This window comes from Aedes albopictus, chromosome 3, assembly GCF_035046485.1.
Source record: "Aedes albopictus strain Foshan chromosome 3, AalbF5, whole genome shotgun sequence".
Lineage (NCBI taxonomy): Eukaryota > Metazoa > Arthropoda > Insecta > Diptera > Culicidae > Aedes > Aedes albopictus.
The window spans coordinates 384,988,798-385,009,409 of record NC_085138.1 but is presented as its reverse complement, the minus strand read 5'-3'; the positions used below and the strand labels follow the sequence as shown (position 1 = coordinate 385,009,409).

The 20,612-nt window shown below is 42.7% G+C and overlaps 1 protein-coding gene across 7 annotated transcripts in view; it reads left to right on the top strand.

The window, feature by feature from the left end:
• The window catches only part of LOC115267840 (copper-transporting ATPase 1), a 58,988-nt gene extending 38,477 nt beyond the window's left edge, over positions 1-20,511 (top strand). For 5 of the 7 annotated variants that reach the window (XM_029875331.2, XM_062855882.1, XM_062855877.1 and 2 more), the window contains 4 exons: positions 11,238-14,442; positions 14,505-14,654; positions 18,980-19,209; positions 19,889-20,511. In XM_029875331.2, coding sequence (XP_029731191.2) covers positions 11,238-14,442; positions 14,505-14,654; positions 18,980-19,209; positions 19,889-20,036 — 3,733 coding nt within the window. In that variant the 3' untranslated portion in view covers positions 20,037-20,511. Of the gene's footprint in view, positions 1-11,237; positions 14,443-14,504; positions 14,655-18,979; positions 19,210-19,371; positions 19,657-19,888 lie in introns of those variants that run through there. The other 2 variants (XM_062855879.1, XM_062855880.1) reach the window with 1 other exon arrangement.
• The last annotated feature ends 101 nt before the right edge of the window (positions 20,512-20,612 follow it).

Here is a 20,612-nt window from a genome sequence, read left to right as displayed (position 1 = left end):
CAAGGACGGTTTTATGAACCGACGCCGAAGGAAAGAAAGAGAAGGAGATAGTGATGACGTCAGAGTGCAATCTCCCATTCTGACGATCGAACATTTGATAATGAAAAATAAGCAAACCAAATATTTGACAAGTCAGAAAATGATTTTATTTTGAAGGTTGTATCGGGGATACAATAAAACTACACTGAAAGGTGGCTTGCGGTAATGATGAGCATAAAAATGTTTTCAAATTTACCATTAGAAAACGACTCACAAACGCTTCTTGTGTGCCTTTTGTTTCCTCTCATATCAACCGGCCCGATAGCCGAGTAGTGGTAGCGTGCGAGCCTTGTGATCTCAAGGTTCTTGGTTCTAATCCGGTTGCCAATGAAAACTTTTTTTAATTGTAAATCGGGTCCATGGTAAAATAGAAAACATTAATCTGCATTGAAAACATCAGTCTGCTCAAATTTAGTGGCGTTGTGTATTTAAATTGACCCTCAGAATAGTAATTTCAACCGCAAGCCGTCTTTCAGTGTATGATACAACCCGAAATCCTAAGCCATCCTAAGCATACGAAGTCCAGTAGATCATAATAAGACTGGGCCAACTAGTTAGAACGTGGGCCATAGGAGGCATATAAGAGCTCGAGAGGACTTTCAAGTCGGCATCAACAATTTTATGGTTGGGGTTTTTGAATCGCTAAAAAAAACTTCGATAAAATGAAAATTGTTACTTGGGTGAGGACTATTTTCGAAAATAATTCCTCTCCTGCTCTGACATTAATGCACATTGCACACAAAAAAGACGCAGACGTACAGATGTTTTTTTTTCCTCATCTGTAGAGCCTTTTAACAACTGCGTCCATTCTTTAGGAATATTGTGGTATGACCCATATTTAATTTGGTGCTAGTCAAGTATCCTGTCACAATTGAGCTTTGATGGACAATGGTTGATGTAACACCTGATCCCAACTAGGCACACCTCGTTCTATAAAGTTTATTACCCTGTTGGGATTACTTCTCCAAATTTCCAAGGGCTCTAGAAACCCTTTACCAAATATCGCCAATCTGTGATGGTACAGCACGCCGCAGTTGCAGAGTAAATGCTCGGCAGTTTCGTTTTCCGTTTGACAGAAACGACACTCGGAGGATTGGATTTTTCCAATCTTACTTAGATGATATTTACTCGGGCAGTGGCCAGTCATCAGACCAGTAATTACCCTGAGATCTCTTTTGTTTAGATTCAGTATGGACCTGGATTTTTCTGCACTGGGTTTTATGATCCTTTTTGCTTGTTTGGATGTATCCGTGGCATTCCAATTAGATTTTACCGTGGGCATTTCCCAAGTTTTAGTTTCATCCGAAGAGCACACTCAGGAACTCCACAGAAAGGTTCAGGGCCTACAAAGCTTGATGCCGCACCCTGTCTAGCTAAATTGTCGGCGTTTTCATTTCCCAGAATTCCACAATGACCGGGCACCCAGTATAAAGTTACCTCGTTCCTACTGGCCAATTGCTTCAGAGAAATAATGCATTCCCACACTAGCTTTGATTGACACGTGAAAGCTTTTAGCGCATTTAGAGCCGCCTGACTGTCCGAAAAAATACAGATCTTGGCAAACCTATAATTTCTTTTCAGACAAATGTTAGCACACTCTAGAATGGCTTGAACTTCCGCTTGAAATACAGTGGGACTGCATCCCATTGGTATAGCTTTACTGATACCGGGGCCAAAAACACCAGCTCCAGTATTTTCCCCCATTTTGGACCCATCAGTATAAATACAATAGAACCTGGACGTAAACTTGGCCCACCAGCATCCCACACATAGCGACATGGTTACACTACTTTGAAGGGAACATCATAGTTGGTCTTCGTTATCATCCAATCTTCTACTGTTTTTATGTCCATTTTTAATCTGAAGTCTTTGATGATCCTCAAATGTCCAGCAAGATCCCCGTCTAGAACTTTATTGCTGGGCACTTTTTGCCGCTTGTAGTTTAACAAATTGATGCAGTGGCAGTAAATTGAGAAGGGCATCCAAAGCAACTGATGGAGTGCTTTTCATTGCTCCTGTCATAGATATACAAGCAAGTCTTTGTAGCTTACTTAGCTTCTTTTGACAGGTTACTTCATTTGTTTTGGGCCACCAAACAAGTGAAGCATAAGTAATCTTAGGCCGGACTATTGCAGCATAGATCCAGTGAATCATGTTAGGTCTAAGACCCCAGGTTTTTCCTAAGGCTTTGCTGCAGACCCAAAGGGCATTGGTACCCTTGGTTAAAACATTGTTTAAATGAGAATTCCAATTCAGTCTTTTGTCCAAAGTTATCCCAAGATGTTTAACTTCTTTTGAGAACTGAATTTGAACTCCATTTAAAGAAGGCTCAACAAGATTTAGTTTCAACCTTCGAGTAAAAGGTACTATTACAATTTTTGAAGGGTTTACGTTCAATCTCTCCTCTCGGCACCATTTGAGGGTAACATTCAACGCAGATTGTAGCCGGCTGGATATCGTGTCGTCATATTTTCCACGTACCAGAATAGCTACATCATCTGCGTATCCATTAACCTCAAAACCTTGATTAATAAGCTTTTTAAGGAGTTCGACCACTACCAAAGACCACAATAAGGGCGATAGTACTCCTCCTTGAGGACAGCCCTTCACAGATCTGACTGATAGTTGCGCACCTCCAAGAACGGAAGAGATTTCTCGATCTTTAAGCATCGACATTATCCATTCGATAATGCATTTATCCAAGCCCCTTGCTTCCATTGCTGAACGCATTGAGCTGTAGGATGCATTATCGAATGCTCCTTCAATGTCGAGAAAAGCAACCACGGCTATTTCCTTGGCTTGAAGCGATTTCTCAACTTTGCTGACTAGCGACTGTAGCGCTGTTATTGTAGATTTACCTGTTTGATAAGCAAATTGAAACAAGAGGCATTTCTACTAAGCTGGTAGACTTGATAAAGTCATCCACTATTTTCTCCATGACCTTTAACAGAACACAGGAAAGGCTTATAGGTCTGAAGGCCTTAGGTGTTGTTTTATCCCTTTTGCCAGCTTTTGGGATAAAAACAACACGAACCTTACGCCATGCCTTAGGTATGTAAGCTAAAGTGATACTGGCTCTAAATATTTCGGTTAGGAGCGGACCAATCGCTCCTTTCCCTTGTTGAAGTAACGCTGGAAAGATTCCATCTATCTCAGCAGATTTGAAAGGTTGAAAAGAACTCAGTGCCCATTCGACCCTCGATGGCGTGAAGATTTCACAGGCTTTCTGATAGACCATACATGGTTTACCTTGTCTAAGTCCTGATCTTCAGCCGAGTAAGGAATCGACCCCGGAAAATGAGTCTTTATCATCTCTTTCAAAGCTTCAGAAGAATCGACAGTAAAACTGCCATCTTCCTTTTTTAGGCTTCCAAGACCATTAGAATGGTCTTTTGAAAGGACTTTGTGGAGCCTTGCAGCTGCAGGAGCGTTATTGATGTCTTCACACACCCGTCTCCAATCCTTTCGTTTGGCTAGCCTCAGTTCTCTGTTATATTCTGTTAGGGCTTTTTTGTTTTGAACCCAATCAGAAGTAGCCTTTGCTCTATTGAACAATCTTCTAGATTCTTTCCTCAGTTTTGCTAGCTTGTCATTCCACCAAGGGACATCCCTGTTGGATGACCTCTGTTGGATTGTGCAGCTAGCATGATAAGATGAGATCATTTTATCAATAACCTCATCAGAGGCACTTTCCAATTATGAAACAGATGTGATCTGCTCCCATTTATATGCATTTTCATGCATTAAGTAAAAGCGATAGAGGTCCCAGTTTGTTTTTCTTGGGTTTCTAAAACTTTCAATTAAATTTGATCCGGCTTTATCATCAAACCTGATATGTTTGTGATCTGACAATGATTCCTCATCAGAAACATGCCAGTTCACATTTTTTTCCGACAGCAGGTCACTGCAGATCGTAAGATCTAGAACCTCCTGTCGAATTGTGGTAATAAAAGTGGGAGAATCTCCCTTATTTTGCGTATGTCGAAATGTAGTTCAACAGATCCTCACCCCTCTTATTAATATCGGTACTGCCCCAAATGGTATGATGGGCATTCGCATCGCATCCAATCAAAAATTGAGCGTTTATTCTCTTACAATAATTAATGAAACTTACAACACTAGATGGAGGCACATCATCAACGTCTCCTGGGAAATATGCTGAAGCAATGCATACCTCAGTTTTTCCCCGGATTGTCGGGACCTCCAACTTGATAGCTACAATATCTCTTGAAATGATCTCAGTAATTGGGACAAATTTCGTTCTCCTATTTAATAAGATTACAGTTCTAGGTTTACACTGATTTTCATGATACACGAGTTTACAGTTCGGTAAAGAGCATCCCATTACCCTACCGTTATTTACCCAGGGCTCCCTGAATTAGTCCCACGTCTAGATCTTCTTTAGTAAATCTTCTACTGAGCACAGACGAAGCACCCTTCGCGTAATGAAGGTTTATTTGAATGATTTTAAACGCACTCATTGATACAGTTTTATGTGGGCACTTTATTCCCTACGCTGGAGACGATTTTGAATGGACGATATTGGGTTGGATCCACAAGGCTTTCTAGCTTTTGATTTTTTTAGAGATTTTTCATCATTGAGATCTGAAGAATTCAATTTGATTTTGACCATATCACTTAAGAGGAAACAAACCATCATCCTTCATTAGAAAATCAAAAGCAGTTTTTTTGCTGAAATCACAACCAATGGTAATGAAAATTTATCACTGTACTCTACTCAGCATCTGGATAGCAGTGAAATAATTTTGATTGACGGTTTTTGGATTTCTAGCAAGAAAACAGCTTTTGAATAATTGATGATGGCTGATGACTGAATGATGGTAATTGGAGCCTTAATCCATGTGTGAATGCTCTAGAACGCGGAGAACTTCTTTTGAAAATTCTCCATAGTAATTCCCATACAAACCTATTTTGCTCTTGGGCCACCATTAAATCACCACCGAAATGGCTGAAAATTTGACAGGACTCTAGTTTTACACCAAGCATTGTAATGAACATATGGGAGCTTTGAATATTTAACATGTTTGAAATCTGAACTGCCTGTGCCATAAAGCCGTCTAAGCCTGTAAAAGTCGATTTGCAACTGCTATGCGGCAGCTAAGGACAACTGCTAAAGACGCAAATACACAGGATCAAATATTTGACCAAAGACAAACCAATGCTCGAATATTTGGTTTGACTCGATCAGATTTTCATTAGTGCTAAACAGATGGTGGATTTTCACTTCATTCCTTGTCAAACATTTGTGTACTTGTAACCTAACATACGAACATTTTCGACAGCTAAATAGGTGGCAAAAACTACACAGTTTAAAACTTTTCACACCTTCTATCGTCATCTTCTGTCTGAGTCAGTTCGCCACAGGTATCTCAGATGCCATATCAATAAAATATCTATCTACGGTCATTGCAATGATGAGCTTCCTCAAAATTAATTACGTCTTCTATTCACAGAGTAAGTCTAATGGGTTCTAATTAACAAATTTACAAATTTGACTATGCAGTAAAGCTTTTTATGTAATCTATCATGTTAAACATTCTTGTTGAATATTGCGAATCGTAAAAAGCAACACCGTAACAGTGCTTTGAAAAGAAAGGCCATGGTTGTGAAAAGTCACTAGCAACAACTTTCTGATCAATCAGTAAATTTCAATCTTCTTGGCTAGACGCCCCAACTAAAAAGAAGCTTTTTTATTATTTTAGGGTTCTATGAAGAACAGTTGCTAACTGAGTGATTTCTTTGCGAAAGTGATTTTCGCAATATATCCTTGGTATATCCAGAAATCAAGATAGACTGTAACAGGAATCAAATTCAGATATCTTCAGCTTTGCAGTTTTGCTTGTTTGATCATGCTCTGAGCATGCATTCTGAGCTCAGGAAGCCTTTGACGTCCCTATACCTACTCACACTGAGATTTACCAATGAAAGATATGGATTGCGTGAGATACATCAGCGTCTTTCGATTAGACGCCCTGATTGGGTGCTCATTTTTTCAACGCTTGTTGAGCTGTTCAATTATCACCATCAGCCGGTCCCATAGGAAAGGAATCAGTGCGATAAAAGTCGAATCAAAAAGCGCTCCTATCTCACATGTTCGCGTGATTTGTACCGGTTCAGTTCCAATACCTATAAGTGTCTGTCGGTTTTGTTATACAAATTATTATGGTATTATCCTTATCTACAATACGCGTATATTACCGACCGTATTCTTGTCTCATTCATTCGCCAGTATTTGTAGCACTTCCGTGCGGTTCGCATTCGTTAAGTGTCTTCTGAGACGGAGTTCTTTTGAATTTGAGTAATGCGAAATTTGACTTCTAATCGAACATTAGTGCAACACCAGTGGGAAGTGAGGTTTTGGAAAAGCTGTGAACAATCTACGCAATCTTAGAAGCACCAATCTCATGATGGATTCAAAGGACGATGACTTTGCAATTTCCAACGACACAGTTCGACTTTTGAGGTGTGTAACTAGTTCTAATTATCAACTGGATATATATAGTATTAACCAAGCTTAGTAAAGCAGAACAAAGTCCGATGTAATGTTATAGGTAATCTAGAGGAAGAGCCATGTTATAATAACTCATTCAAATCAAGTCATAATCGTGCCAACGTCCATTCCAACAGTTTGGGAACGATGTTATCTTCAACCCAACTACCTATACTTGACTCGTTCGGTGTCCCACATTCTGTTTATATTTCTCGTCTGACAACAGTAGTGATAGGTGGTACCTGCCTTCGCGCAAGCGATCCGTTATCGGTTTGTTTAAAGTTCGATTAGACACGTTCCGAGAGAGAGAAGCGAGGGTAATAATAATCCTACCTACTCCATATGTATGGTCTGGTCATACTTGTAAACGAATGACTCCTTGAATTGCTTCCCCACGCAATACGAGCTTCTCAACTTTCAGTTCGTGCTTCGATTTATTATACAAATGAGACTCACTGTCAATTACATACTGCATATCTTCTAGGTGTCTATTTACTTATTCGAATGATAAGCGATCAAGTAATGTAGGAAGGATTTTATTTTGGAATTTAAGAAATAATTAGAAATTCCAGAAGTTGAAGCCTGTATGAGCATGAGCATGAGCGTAGATTGAATTCTAAAAGTTTGGTCTAAAAATATGTATGAGCTATTGACAGTGTACCACATACAACCGACTACCCTATTATATGTTAACCTTGTTACGTATGTATCTTGACTTACCCGCCCTTCTGGCAACCATGTATTTTGCTCATCGACAATAATAAACCTCACTTCTAGTTGAACCTCGAATGTAGACACACGTAGTTTGTTTTTCTCCGCCGTCTGAAAGCCGTCCGAACAAGTCTTTGGTTTTCCTCGTGTTGTCTGTTTCGCCGCGCCACTCTTCAGGTTATGGGTACCAGTATGGAGGAAAGATCAAAAGTGTTCGCGTTCGACGGGAGTAATTTCCATAATTGGAAATTTAGGATGGAGACGGTGCTCGACATGCACGATCTCCTCGATTGTTTGGTTCGCGACGCGGAAGAGGTTCCGGAGCTGCAAGCGCTGGCAGCGGATTCGATAGAAGTGAAAACAGAAAAGGAGAAGAAGTTCGCGGATCGGAAAATGCGCGAGAAAAAGTGTAAATCGTTTATCGTACAGGCGATCGACGATAATCAATTGGAACTTATCAAAGATTGCGGAACACCAAAGCAGATCTGGTGCACATTGAAAAACGTTTTCGAACGTCGTGGTGTGGCCGGTCAGCTGTACCTCCGGAAGCAGCTCCTCACGTTGAGGTACGTGGAGGGAACCTGCCGGATGTCGGAGCATCTCTTGCGATTCGACAAGCTGATTCGAGAGCTGCGGGGAAGCGGAGCGACCGTCGAGGAATCAGATGCTGTGTGTCACTTGTTGCTGACATTGCCCCCATCATTCGATTCGGTAGTGACGGCGATTGAAACGCTACCCGACGGCGTCACAATGGACTTCGTAAAGAAGAGGCTGTTGGACGTGGAATTGAAGCGACGTAGCTCGGAAGTGGAAGAAGAAGCAAGTGGTAATGGTGTTGCAATGGCAAGTAAGCACAATAAGAAGAAGCTACAGTGCTATCAGTGCGGTAAATACGGACACAAGAAGGCGAATTGCCGCGAATCCGTGAGTGAATCAGATTGCGAAAGTGTTAATCGAAGGGTGAACAACCAAAACAAGCCACCGAGGAAGAAATATAATGCGAACCGGCAGCAAGCTCATGTGGGTGCAGAAGACGAACGTCCGGAAATCGCGTTTGTGGCTGTCGGAGATGATGAAGATTTCGTGCGCGTCGGTTGGTATTTAGATTCGGGTGCCACCGACCATATGTTGTGTGATTCGCGATACTTTTCGGAGATGCGGCGATTGGAGCGTCCCATTGAAATTGTTGTGGCCAATGGGCAAAAGCTGTTGGCAGAGTACAGCGGCGATGTTTTGATGTATTCGGTCGTCGGAGACACAGTGAAAAAGTGCGTAGCGAAAAATGTACTGTATCTGCCGGACTTGAGTTGTAATTTGTTCTCGGTAAAGCGAATCACGAGATCGGGTCTGCAAGTGTGCTTTGATCAAGGAAAAGCAGAAGTAAAGAAGAACAGTGCCGTTGTCGCGACGGGTCGACTGAAGGGAAAGCTGTACGAATTGGACATTTTCTGCAAGAAAAGTGAAATGGGATCAGCAATGTTATCAGGAAAAGTGTCGCGCAACGCTGTGCTGTGGCACCAACGGTTCGGCCATGTCGGTTGTGACAGTTTACGCGAACTTGTGAAACACGATATGGTTGATGGACTGAAACTTACGAACTTTGATGCGGAAACAGTAGTGTGTGAACCGTGTTTGTCTGGGAAGATTGCGAAGCTACCGTTTACGTCCGGAGAAGAGAGGCGGTCGTCGCGGCCGCTGGAGCTCATACATAGCGATGTGTGTGGGCCGATGACACCCAGCACCTGGAATGGTAAGCGATTTTTCGTTTCTTTTATCGACGATTTCTCGCATTTTGCGATGGTCTATCTAATATCGTCAAAGGACGAAGTGATGGACTGTTTTCGGGAGTACGAGGCGCTTGTTACGGCGCATTTCGGCAGTAGAATCTCCAGGCTGCGAACGGACAACGGAGGCGAATATGTTAGTGAAGAGATGCGCACGTTTTGTCGGAAGAAAGGGATTTCGATGGAGTTGACGGTTCCCTATACGCCGCAGCAAAACGGCGTATCCGAACGGATGAACCGTACGCTGATGGAGCGGGCCAGAGCGCTGTTGGCCGAAAGTGGATTCGGCAAGGAAATGTGGGGTGAGGCGGTTTACACCGCTACCTACTTGACCAATCGGTGCCCTACTTCAGCGGTGGACGAGAAAAAGACTCCGTTCGAGATCTGGACCAGCCGAAAACCGGATGTGACGAAGTTGAAGATTTTTGGAAGTGCCGCATTCTTGCATGTACCAAAAGAATTGAGGTCCAAGCTGGACCCGAAGTGTAGGAAGCTCTACCACGTGGGGTACACAGTGAACGGTTACCGACTTTGGGACAGTGAGCGGAAGAAAATAGTGATCGGAAGAGACGTCGTCTTCGATGAATCGACCATGTACAGTGACGAACCGAAGATGGAACAAACCGTTCCGAAGAAAGTTGTAATGCTTGAAGATGTAATTGACCGAAGCAGCGTGAATCCTGTTGAGCATAACGTGAGGGTGAACGGTCCTGGAGAGAATTGCGGATTGCAGCAAAACGAACAGCAGCGACAAGAGCAGCAGTCAACAGTACGGCGCAGTGGTCGGGTCAGACGGAACCCGGTCTGGTACGATTGCTACGAGTTGTGTGAAACGGCAATGTGTGCAAACAGCGACGAACCTCCGGATTCAACGACTACTTTCACGAACCAAGTCAGCACGGAAAATCGAAATGTTTTAATTCACCAATCCAAGCAAGATTATTCAAGGAAGTCACGACGAGCGTCGGGATATCAACGTTCAGTAGCAGGTACTGGTCAGCGTTCCCGAGATCGAGAGAAAGTCTATCATCTACAGCAGCGATCGCGAGATTGCACACCAACGAAACACGTCTGGAGAACTGAAGGAATTGGAGTACGTAGTATCAATCCACCGGTTCACGGTATTGTTAAACTTGAAATTTGATAAACTATTAAGATTATCAGGGTCGTCGGATTGAGGGGGGGTATTGACAGTGTACTACATACAACCGACTACCCTATTATATGTTAACCTTGTTACGTATGTATCTTGACTTACCCGCCCTTCTGGCAACCATGTATTTTGCTCATCGACAATAATAAACCTCACTTCTAGTTGAACCTCGAATGTAGACACACGTAGTTTGTTTTTCTCCGCCGTCTGAAAGCCGTCCGAACAAGTCTTTGGTTTTCCTCGTGTTGTCTGTTTCGCCGCGCCACTCTTCATGAGCATGAGCACAGATGACCTTAAAATTCGTAGTTGCTACTCCGTGATTGATCAGAACAATCGAAATGGCACAAGCAACCGACAAACAGAGCTTGAGAGTAGCTTACCGTTCTCAATGTGCACCTTTGAGAATACTTTTTTATGTCAATAACGGCGCCGACCACGTCCTTACGATCGTCGAGGAATATTAGTATGACGAGCGTTGCTTACTAGACCGAGAATACCTCTGCTTCTTCACGTCTGTCACGGGAAGGAGTTTTTGTTAGCAAGAGGTCACATGAGATGGATTTACCGCCTGAGTTAAAATACTACACAATCGAGCTTATATTAAAATATTACACAATCGAAATCGACGATGACGAGCCATTCAAATTATTTTATGAATGCGATAATCAAAGAAAGTTATTTATTATTAGTAAAAAGTGGTTTAGGAACTTCTGCCGATACTAAACGTGACGACGACGAGCCTTTCAATATTTGTGGGGTAGATACACAATATCATATCAAATTATTTATTTTAATATGGAACGAACTCACCGATTAGTAATCACCTGTGTCCAGTGATTATCGCCTCTTATCACTTTTATCGAGTGGAAATGTATATTTTATTGGAACTGTATTGTAGGATTCCTCGCCGACACTTTTATGTAGTAACGGACTGTACAATGCTTGTTTGTTAAATTTACAGAGATGGTTGGTGAAATCGCAAATACCTTGACACTACCAATCCCATCTAATCCCCTGCCTTTTCTCCAATTTCTTACAGAGAAAACATGGACGACTACGGCGAGTCTACGGGACTGCTGGAGCAACAGGTGGCTTCCGTACGGTTACCGATCATCGGTATGACCTGCCAGTCGTGCGTCAAGAACATCGAAGGCAACATCGGCAGCAAGCCGGGCATAATCAAAATTAGTGTAATTCTAGCGGAAAATGCCGGCTACATAGACTACGACCCGGCCGTTACGGATCCGGCTCAGATTGCGGCCGACATCGACGACATGGGTTTCGAGTGCGTCTACACTAGCAACGACGACCGGAAGGGAACCACCAGCGACGTGTCGTTAGCTCGAATAAGTATAGAAGGCATGACGTGCAATTCGTGCGTTAGGAATATCGAGGGTAACATCAAAGACAAACCGGGTATCGTCTCGATCAAGGTCCTACTCGATCAGAAACTAGGATTGGTAGAGTACGATCCGAGGGTCACCAGTCCGGAGCAGATTGCGGAACAAATCGACGACATGGGATTCGAAGCGAAGGTAGCCGGTGAAGACAGCGGAACTCAAAAGACTGACAGCAAACGGGAGCCCCGTTCGGAGAAGATAATATCTATTGACGATGTCCTCACGCCTTCGAACGGGAACGCCCTGCACGGTGGTAAGCAGGTCCAGCTAAAGGATAGCTTCAAACGATGCTTCCTGCACATACAGGGAATGACGTGTGCCAGTTGTGTTTCGGCAATTGAGAAACACTGCAAGAAGATCTACGGCGTGGAATCGATCCTGATCGCACTACTAGCAGCCAAGGCGGAGGTCAAGTACGATCCCACGTTAACCGGTCCGGTGGACATTGCCAAATCCATAACGGACCTCGGTTTCCCGACGGAAGTCATTGACGAGCCCGGGACGGGGGAAGCCGAGGTGGAAATCGAGATCCTGGGCATGACGTGTGGTTCCTGCGTGAACAAGATTGAACAAACTGCGTTGAAGATCCCCGGGGTTCTGGAGGCTTCCGTGGTGTTGACCTTGAAGAGGGGTAAGTTCAAATTCAACAACGAAAAGACTGGTGCCAGAACAATATGTGAAACGATCCAGAGTTTGGGCTTCCAGGCCTCGGTTCTGTCCAACAAGGACAAAATGGCGCACAGCTACCTGGAGCACAAGGAGGAAATCCGAAAGTGGCGAAATGCTTTCTTGATTTCACTCGCTTTCGGAGGTCCCTGCATGATCGCCATGATATATTTCATGGTGCTCATGGAAACGCACAGCCACGAGGAGATGTGTTGCGTATTGCCGGGACTTTCCATGGAGAATCTGATCATGTTTGTCCTGTCGACACCGGTGCAGTTCTTCGGGGGATGGCACTTCTACATCCAGGCCTACCGGGCCGTCAAACATGGAGCCAGCAACATGGATGTCCTGATCACAATGGCCACAACCGTGAGCTACATCTACTCGATCGGAGTGCTGATCGCGGCGATGGCCATGGAAATGAAGACATCGCCGCTGACCTTCTTCGACACTCCACCGATGTTGTTCATCTTCATCTCGCTGGGTCGATGGCTGGAACACATAGCCAAGGGGAAAACATCCGAAGCCTTGTCGAAACTGCTATCGCTCAAAGCCACGGAAGCGGTTCTGGTAACGCTGGGTGAGGATTACGCGGTCCTGTCGGAGAAGGTAATCTCTGTTGATCTAGTGCAACGAGGGGATATTTTGAAGGTTGTTCCGGGAAGTAAGGTCCCGGTAGATGGTAAAGTTCTGTGCGGGAATTCTACATGCGATGAAAGCTTGATCACCGGAGAATCCATGCCGGTTCCGAAGAAAAAGAACTCTGTAGTGATCGGAGGTTCCATCAATCAGAACGGTCTGCTGTTGGTCACGGCTACGCACACCGGTGAGAACACTACTCTAGCGCAGATAGTGAAACTGGTGGAGGAAGCTCAGACATCCAAGGCTCCGATTCAGCAGCTGGCGGACAAGATCGCTGGATACTTTGTTCCGTTTGTGGTGGCCGTTTCGGTGGTCACCCTGATCGGTTGGGTAATCAGCGGGTACGTAGATATTACCCACATCCCGATGTCGGACGCGGCCAAGGAAGGGTTGAACCGGGAGGAGATCATCTTCAGTTACGCCTTCCGGTGTGCTCTGAGCGTTCTGGCCATCGCTTGCCCATGTGCGTTGGGGTTGGCCACGCCGACCGCCGTGATGGTATCCACGGGTGTGGGTGCCCTTCATGGAATCCTCGTCAAAGGCGCCGGTCCGCTTGAGAACGCTCACAAAGTGAAGACCGTGGTGTTCGACAAGACCGGAACGATCACCTACGGAATGCCGATGACCTCTCGGATTTGCATGTTCGTCAAGCCGCATGTATGTTCGTTGGCGCGAGCCCTCAGCATCATCGGATCAGCGGAAGTCAACAGCGAGCATCCGATTGCCACAGCAGTCGTTAAGTTCGTAAAGGACGCTCTGGAGATCGATTCGTTCAGTAAGTGTTCCAACTTCATGGCCGTTCCCGGATGTGGAATTCGGTGTGTAATCTCCAATATCAACGGGCTTCTTAGCGATGGCTTGCGGTCGGAGAAGATGAAGAATTATCAAAACTCCTACAAAAACGATGCCAATTCGGTGAGCTTCATCAACGGCGCTGTTGTGGAGGAGCTGATACCATCTCTGAGCCCATCGCAGAAGAATACCATGGAACTCCAGCAGCTCCTGCAATTGGAAACGATCGAGGCGGACACCAGCGTGGAAGCGTTTTCCCGCGTCAACGAATACAACGTCCTAATAGGGAACCGAGAGTGGATGAACCGGAACGCGGTCATCGTCCCGCCGGAGATTAACATCAAAATGACCGAGGAGGAGCAGATGGGCAATACGGCGATCCTGTGCGCGATCAACAACCAGCTGATCTGTATGGTGTCCGTATCGGATATGGTCAAACCGGAAGCGCACCTGGCCGTTTACACCCTGAAAAAGATGGGTATCGAAGTGATCCTGCTGACCGGCGACAACAAGAATACTGCTGGGAATATTGCCCGCCAGGTCGGAATCAATCGGGTGTTTGCCGAGGTGCTGCCGTCGCACAAGGTGGCCAAAATTCAGCGGATACAGGAGAACCAGATGCGGGTGGCCATGGTCGGGGATGGAGTGAATGATAGTCCGGCGCTGGCACAGGCCGATGTAGGCATTTCGATCGCTTCCGGGACGGATGTGGCTGCCGAGGCGGCCGATGTTGTGCTTATGAGGGTGAGAAGGGAATAACATTTAGTGGGAAGAATGGAATTTTACAATAATCTTTCTGCTTTTAGAACGACCTGCTAGATGTGGTTGCCTGCCTGGATCTATCCCGCAAGACCGTTCGGAAGATACATCTCAACTTCCTGTTCGCCAGCATGTACAATCTTCTGGGAATCCCACTCGCTGCAGGCATTTTCACTCCGTTCGGGTTTATACTGGAGGTAAGAGTATTTTTTATTTAGGCAGGTTTCAAGAATGGTAGGGTAACGGTTGAATTTTGGACCCCAAGAGGACATTGGTTTGAATTTAATTCAAAATCAAATAGATTCAAAGGGTATTTAAACATAATTATAATGTTAGTATGTTCGAAAAAGCCTCCACTGTCCGTTAAAAATACCCACAATATCATTTCTGGCTGAAAATCTGATGAAAATAACTGATTTTTGAAGCATCAGTTTTCACTGTTTTGGACACCCCAATATATTTTGGACCCTCTTCAGTATATATTTTGGACACCCGGTGTTTAAACTCGTTTGAAACTACTTTGCAAGAATTTGCCGCTTAAATATGCTGGATCACATCCTTATTACTTGATTGACAAAGGCTGATTGGACGAACTTGGCGAATTTAACGCGCTAGAATGATACACGTTTTTGTTTACATCTGCAAGTTTCCTCAGCACCGCAATATCTTTTTGTAAACATGATGCGATACTCGCACCGATGACGAGATTGGCAAAAATAATTTCAATGCAAATAAAGATATTTCCAGTGAGGAAATGATTGCTGCCCGTGCAGAGCGATCTTATTTAGTGAATGATTCTAAAAATGTCCGTCATCCCGAGCAGGGAATGAGAACTAATTGAAAACAAATTGAGTTATGTAGATATCACAAATTTTGATAACAAAGTGAGTTTTCATTTTGTATGACTTAAGTGTTAACATAACAAAAATGATAACAAAATAATGTACTGGAATATCTAATTGAAATCAGAATGAGTTCTCATTGATAACAAATTGATATCTCTTTTTGTTATCAACATTTTACGACTTGATATCATACGCAGTTCTCAGGGAGTTATCAAATCTAAAGGGTAGGGGTAGGCGGGGCAATATGGACACCCTATTATTATTATTATGGACACCCTAAGGTTTTTGCCAATTTTACCTGGCAAGATGTCAAAAAAGTTTAGTTTTTAGATACATGTATCCTTTTAAAGACTATTTAGCATCTATTGCATAAGAATGCTCACGAAGAAAAATGATTTATCCACTTCAAAAAATGTTATGAAAAATGTTAGTTTTTCATGACCGTCTTCAAGCATACGGGGCAGAATAGACACCCCCATGGGGCATTATGGACACCATGAGACTTTTACTAATTTCGTACATTATTTACACCTATAAAGTAATTTCATTGCAAAACAACTATTATGAATGAATAATACGCCGAAGTAGTTCATTTTTGTTAAGTTAATTTAAATTCAGGCTGTTTTGGATAAAGCTTCGTTTTTGTCGGCATGTACAGCTGTGCCTAGAACAACTATTTTCCGCTGCTGTCGTTTTTTGACCAATTTGTTTCACCCTATGTCTACTATAGTGAACTTTTAACCGAAAATATACTAAAATCGAAGAATTTGATTGGTTTGTGATTTAGGTTATATTTTTCCCTTGCCGCTTCTTTCAAAAAGGTGAGTGTCCATTTTGCCCCGGCAGCAGAAGATATTTCCAAACTTGATTTTTGATATAATAAAGAAGAAAATATAAACATGTTAAGCATGTACATACAGCAAAACTACTTGCATGTGTTCTAGAAATATCAGGTTTTAATCGGCCTGCAATAAATTAATCACTAAACCTTATTTTAAATGGTGTGAAAATTATAATTTCCATGCACAAAAAACGGAGGACGCAACTTTTTCGTGTAAAATCAAGTATAATTTTAATTTCGAATGTTTCTTTCCTGAAACTACGTTTTAGACAAATGGACTATATTCTCCATTCATTAAAAGTTCAAAAAAGTTCGCATATTTCAAAATATTGAGGGTGTCCATTCTGCCCCGGGTGTCCATAATGCCCCGCCTACCCCTATAATTAATATTAATAAAGCATATTAAACCTTTTTTGGATTTTTGAAATCAAATCTTGTTATGGTTGAGTTTTTGAAATGATAACAAAATGATATCTCAATTTGATATTAAATAAAAACAATTCGGAAAGAAAACTTATTTTGATTTCATTTTGTTATCAATAATAAAATGAGTTATCAATTTGTTATAGGTTTGTTCTCATTCCCTGCTCGGGATCTCATCATTAAACCATTAAAGTTGTGATAATAGGACACAGGGGGTCCAAAATATATGGGGGTCCAAATTGTATTGGTTACCCTATGTATGTATATTTTATTCTGAACACTTTTTGGAAGGTTCCATGTTCCATTTGTTTCCGTGGTTGGAGATTCCTGTCTATAGACACCAAGGGCTGCTAAAGACTTTGCATCTTTCATTGCGGTTTTCTTCCACCGTTTTTTTAGGATGATCAGGGTACCGATGAGAAGTTGTATTGTTGAGATGATCAGGTCAGATTCAACTTCCAGTCATGGTCTTCTAGGAGTCCAGTGTGGACTTGTGAATGGTATTTTTTTTTCTTACTTCGGACTCAGAAACTTTTAGCTGAGAGGCATTGTTGAACAACAACCAATCCAACAAATTTGTGAAATGTTGAGTGGAAAATTCGAGAGATTTGTTACAGTGTGTTGAGGGGCGACTACGATAAATGAAAGAGGCAGCTTTCGACTGAGGTATCTGGACACCTGGGAGGATTTTTGGCGTGGCAGTCGCAATTGCAATCAAACGATCAGATATTCTCCTTCATCCGACGTTTCGATGTGTATTACATCTTCTTCAGGGAATTCTATGTTTGAGACAAGATAATTATACTATTTATACTTAACATTAAACAATGGAAAAAGAGGCTTATAGAAGTGTTAATCGCTTTCGTTTTTAAAGGCTTTGTGGAAGCATAATCCGTCCGTAAAACTATTTTAAAAATTGTTGGAATCGACTCTGAAATACACATAGAATCAGTAACATTCTTCAGCATATTTTTGAATTAATTAAGTACTCTTGAACACTAGTTATGTTTTTGCCGAATTCGGTTCGCACTTCTAACAACACTCCTAACGGCAAATTTGTTTAAGCTAAGTGGTGAATATATGTGGAACCTAAGTGGGGACAACATGGTTGGATTCGTTTTGGTAGCTATTGGGTATTTCTGTTATTGTTGCTGTGTTCGTTACTTTAGATCGCTTTGTGTGGAGTGTATGGAAAATGCCTGCATACATTGAACTAAGACATTCGATGTCTGATCTCTTGTTGGTGGTGTTTGGAGTGTTTAGAATATGACAAACCTCGAGAACAGGAAGAGCTGTTTGTCTTCTGTGTTGATCTGTGTTTTTTTTTTCTAAATTGAACCGATATTGTTCGTTAATGCTATGTTGCAGAAGTGCCGTTTTTTTCCCTCAACCGTTCTATTTCAAATTTCGTCGTTGGACTGTCGCTGTTGCTGGTCACTAGTTCTTCAAGCTGGTTTATGGTTGAACGGTGTCCGCTGATGCGTTTCTTCAGTTGGGTTATCGTTAACCCTATATAGCTGGCTGCACAATCATTGCAAGGGATACGGTAGATGACGTTGTTCCGCATCTCTGGGGGTATGACGTCCTTCGTGTTGGTGTATAGTCGTTAGGTGGTTTTCTCGTATTGTGCCGCAAGAACAACATTTCGTAGTGCAGCTTTGAGTGACTTACTCAAACGTTGTGTTAGGTCTTCTACAAACAGCATAGATTTGTAGACACGACTTGAGTCTCATCTGAGGGAGGAGTATTCGTTCTTCGAGCAATTCCTCTATTCAGCAAACGGTGTCGCAGGGGTGCTGGATAGTGATTTAACTTCAGGATGACGTCTATCGTATTATCCGCCGCCTCGCTGGATAGATTTGTGGTGAATTCACGCACTTTTCGCATAAAGTTGTTGATCGTGTTCATTTTGAGATGTAGTGGGTGAGCCGGCAGATAGTCCAACAGACGACCGGATGACATAGGTTTACTGTACCATTCAGTACGAATTGTTTGATCCTAATGGACTAAGACCATGTCCAGGAAGGGGAGTCTGCCATTCTGTTCCGGGTCACGAGGGATGCACGTGAAAAGTGAGGTGACATCGAACGATACTAGAATGTGTAGAGAACGAATTACGGATGTTATAGTTGCTGTTGATCGACGATTGCAAAATCCGACCGACGTATTTGGATAGCATATACGTGGGTGCACCAATGTTGGATACCACCGGACGAAGTGGCATGTTTGGCTTGTGTACGCCGAACTGCCACGCCGAAAATCCTCTCAGGTGATAAATGAAAGTCATTTGAGGTTCATATATGTAGATACTAAGAGACCATCAAATTGTTAAGCGACAGAGGTTCATTCGACCTCTTAGCCGTTTAAACGTATTGATCTCCATTTCTAACCCCTCTTCCTCCTTGATCAACAGCCCTGGATGGCGTCGGCGGCGATGGCCCTCAGCTCCGTGTCGGTGGTTTGCTCCTCGCTGATGCTCAAACTGTACAAGAAACCCACCAAAGCGTCGCTCCAGACGCCCGAGTACATTGCCCTGGTGGAAGCGGGCGCCCTGCTGGATCCGGACACCGTGTCGGTGCACCGCGGCCTGGACGACATTCCGCGGCCGAACTTTGGCCGCTCAACCAGCTCCACTCTAGCCAAGTAAGCTCACTCAGGGTTGTTGTTGTTGTTTATGGCATAGAATGTATGTCATTTCGAAGGGAAAGGTGCAATGTATGTAATGTAGATGTTGTCGCTTACTGGTGTCTTACTTTCCTTATGATTTTGATTTATATTCACTCTTATGTTATTTCGATTTTTCAGTTTTTTCAGAGTGCCTTCCAATGCTTGAAAAACAAGTCACTAACCCAAAGGATTACTAATCGAGCTGCTATTAACCTATAGTTAGGATAAGCAATACTAGAAAATGATATTTTTTAAACAATCAAAAAGTGCCAACAAGTATTGAAGAATCATGTGTTCAACCACAACTAGCTTTGTAAGATGACCGTTTCTCCACTACTAGGAAAAAAAAAACGATTTATTAAGTTTGTACTTAAATTCACATGGTTTTAATTTAACTAATAAATAGTTACCACTAATACACAATCACCATCACTCGATCATTTCAATATTGTACTTAATCACGCACTCTTTAAGCACACTCAGTTCACCTAACTGTTGAAAAATTCTGCAAATTGGCATGGTTTGTTCATTTTCTGAGTTCTTATGGTTTCAACAAACTCGCGAAAAAAAAGGTATTTCAACCCAGCTTTAGTTGTACATCTTCACCAACGGACCATAGTTACCAACTAACAACTTTCTTCGTATTCCCATCCAGATTGTTCATGCGCTCGCCGAAGGATTCCAACGACGATCGGCTGTTGGCCTCGAATCAGATGATCGATGACGATGACTACAGCGTTGGCATTGTCAAATCCGTCAACAGTGGCATTTACAGAGACGCAACCGAACTGCAGAAGCTGTAGAGTACGATCCAGCTCTTCACCAATGTGTGTTTCAGTGAAAATGTGACCACCCGAAATTAACTTTAATATTTTATTATACTGACGTGTTCAACATTTTTTCGGTCGAGATTCGACCGGGAAGTAGCCATAGTGTTGAACTCGCTAAAGTTTGTTTTATTCTCATGGAAGCTATTATAATTTCTTCCGCTATTTCTTTTACATTAATCAGTGATTTTGTGATATGTTTTGCATTGTTATCGTTTGTTTCGTCCAAGTTTTTTTTTATCTAACATAACTTATATAGTTTCAAACCTGTTCATTCATTGCGTTTGTATTTCAACGTACTTATCAATCAAGCACAAATCCAGCCAGTTGAAAAGTACCATATCCTCCTTGTTTAGGAGGACAACCCCTATCTATAGTGTATGTATAAATGTGTACATAGTTAGCGAAGGAGAAAGAGAAGAGCTTTATGAATAAATGTTTGTATTGAAAATACGATTTCAAATCATTGACGAAAGAAATGCCCACCCCGATGACACTACATAGAATCCGTAGCGTCAAATTCCTTCAATGGATTTCTCAATTAGAATCAGT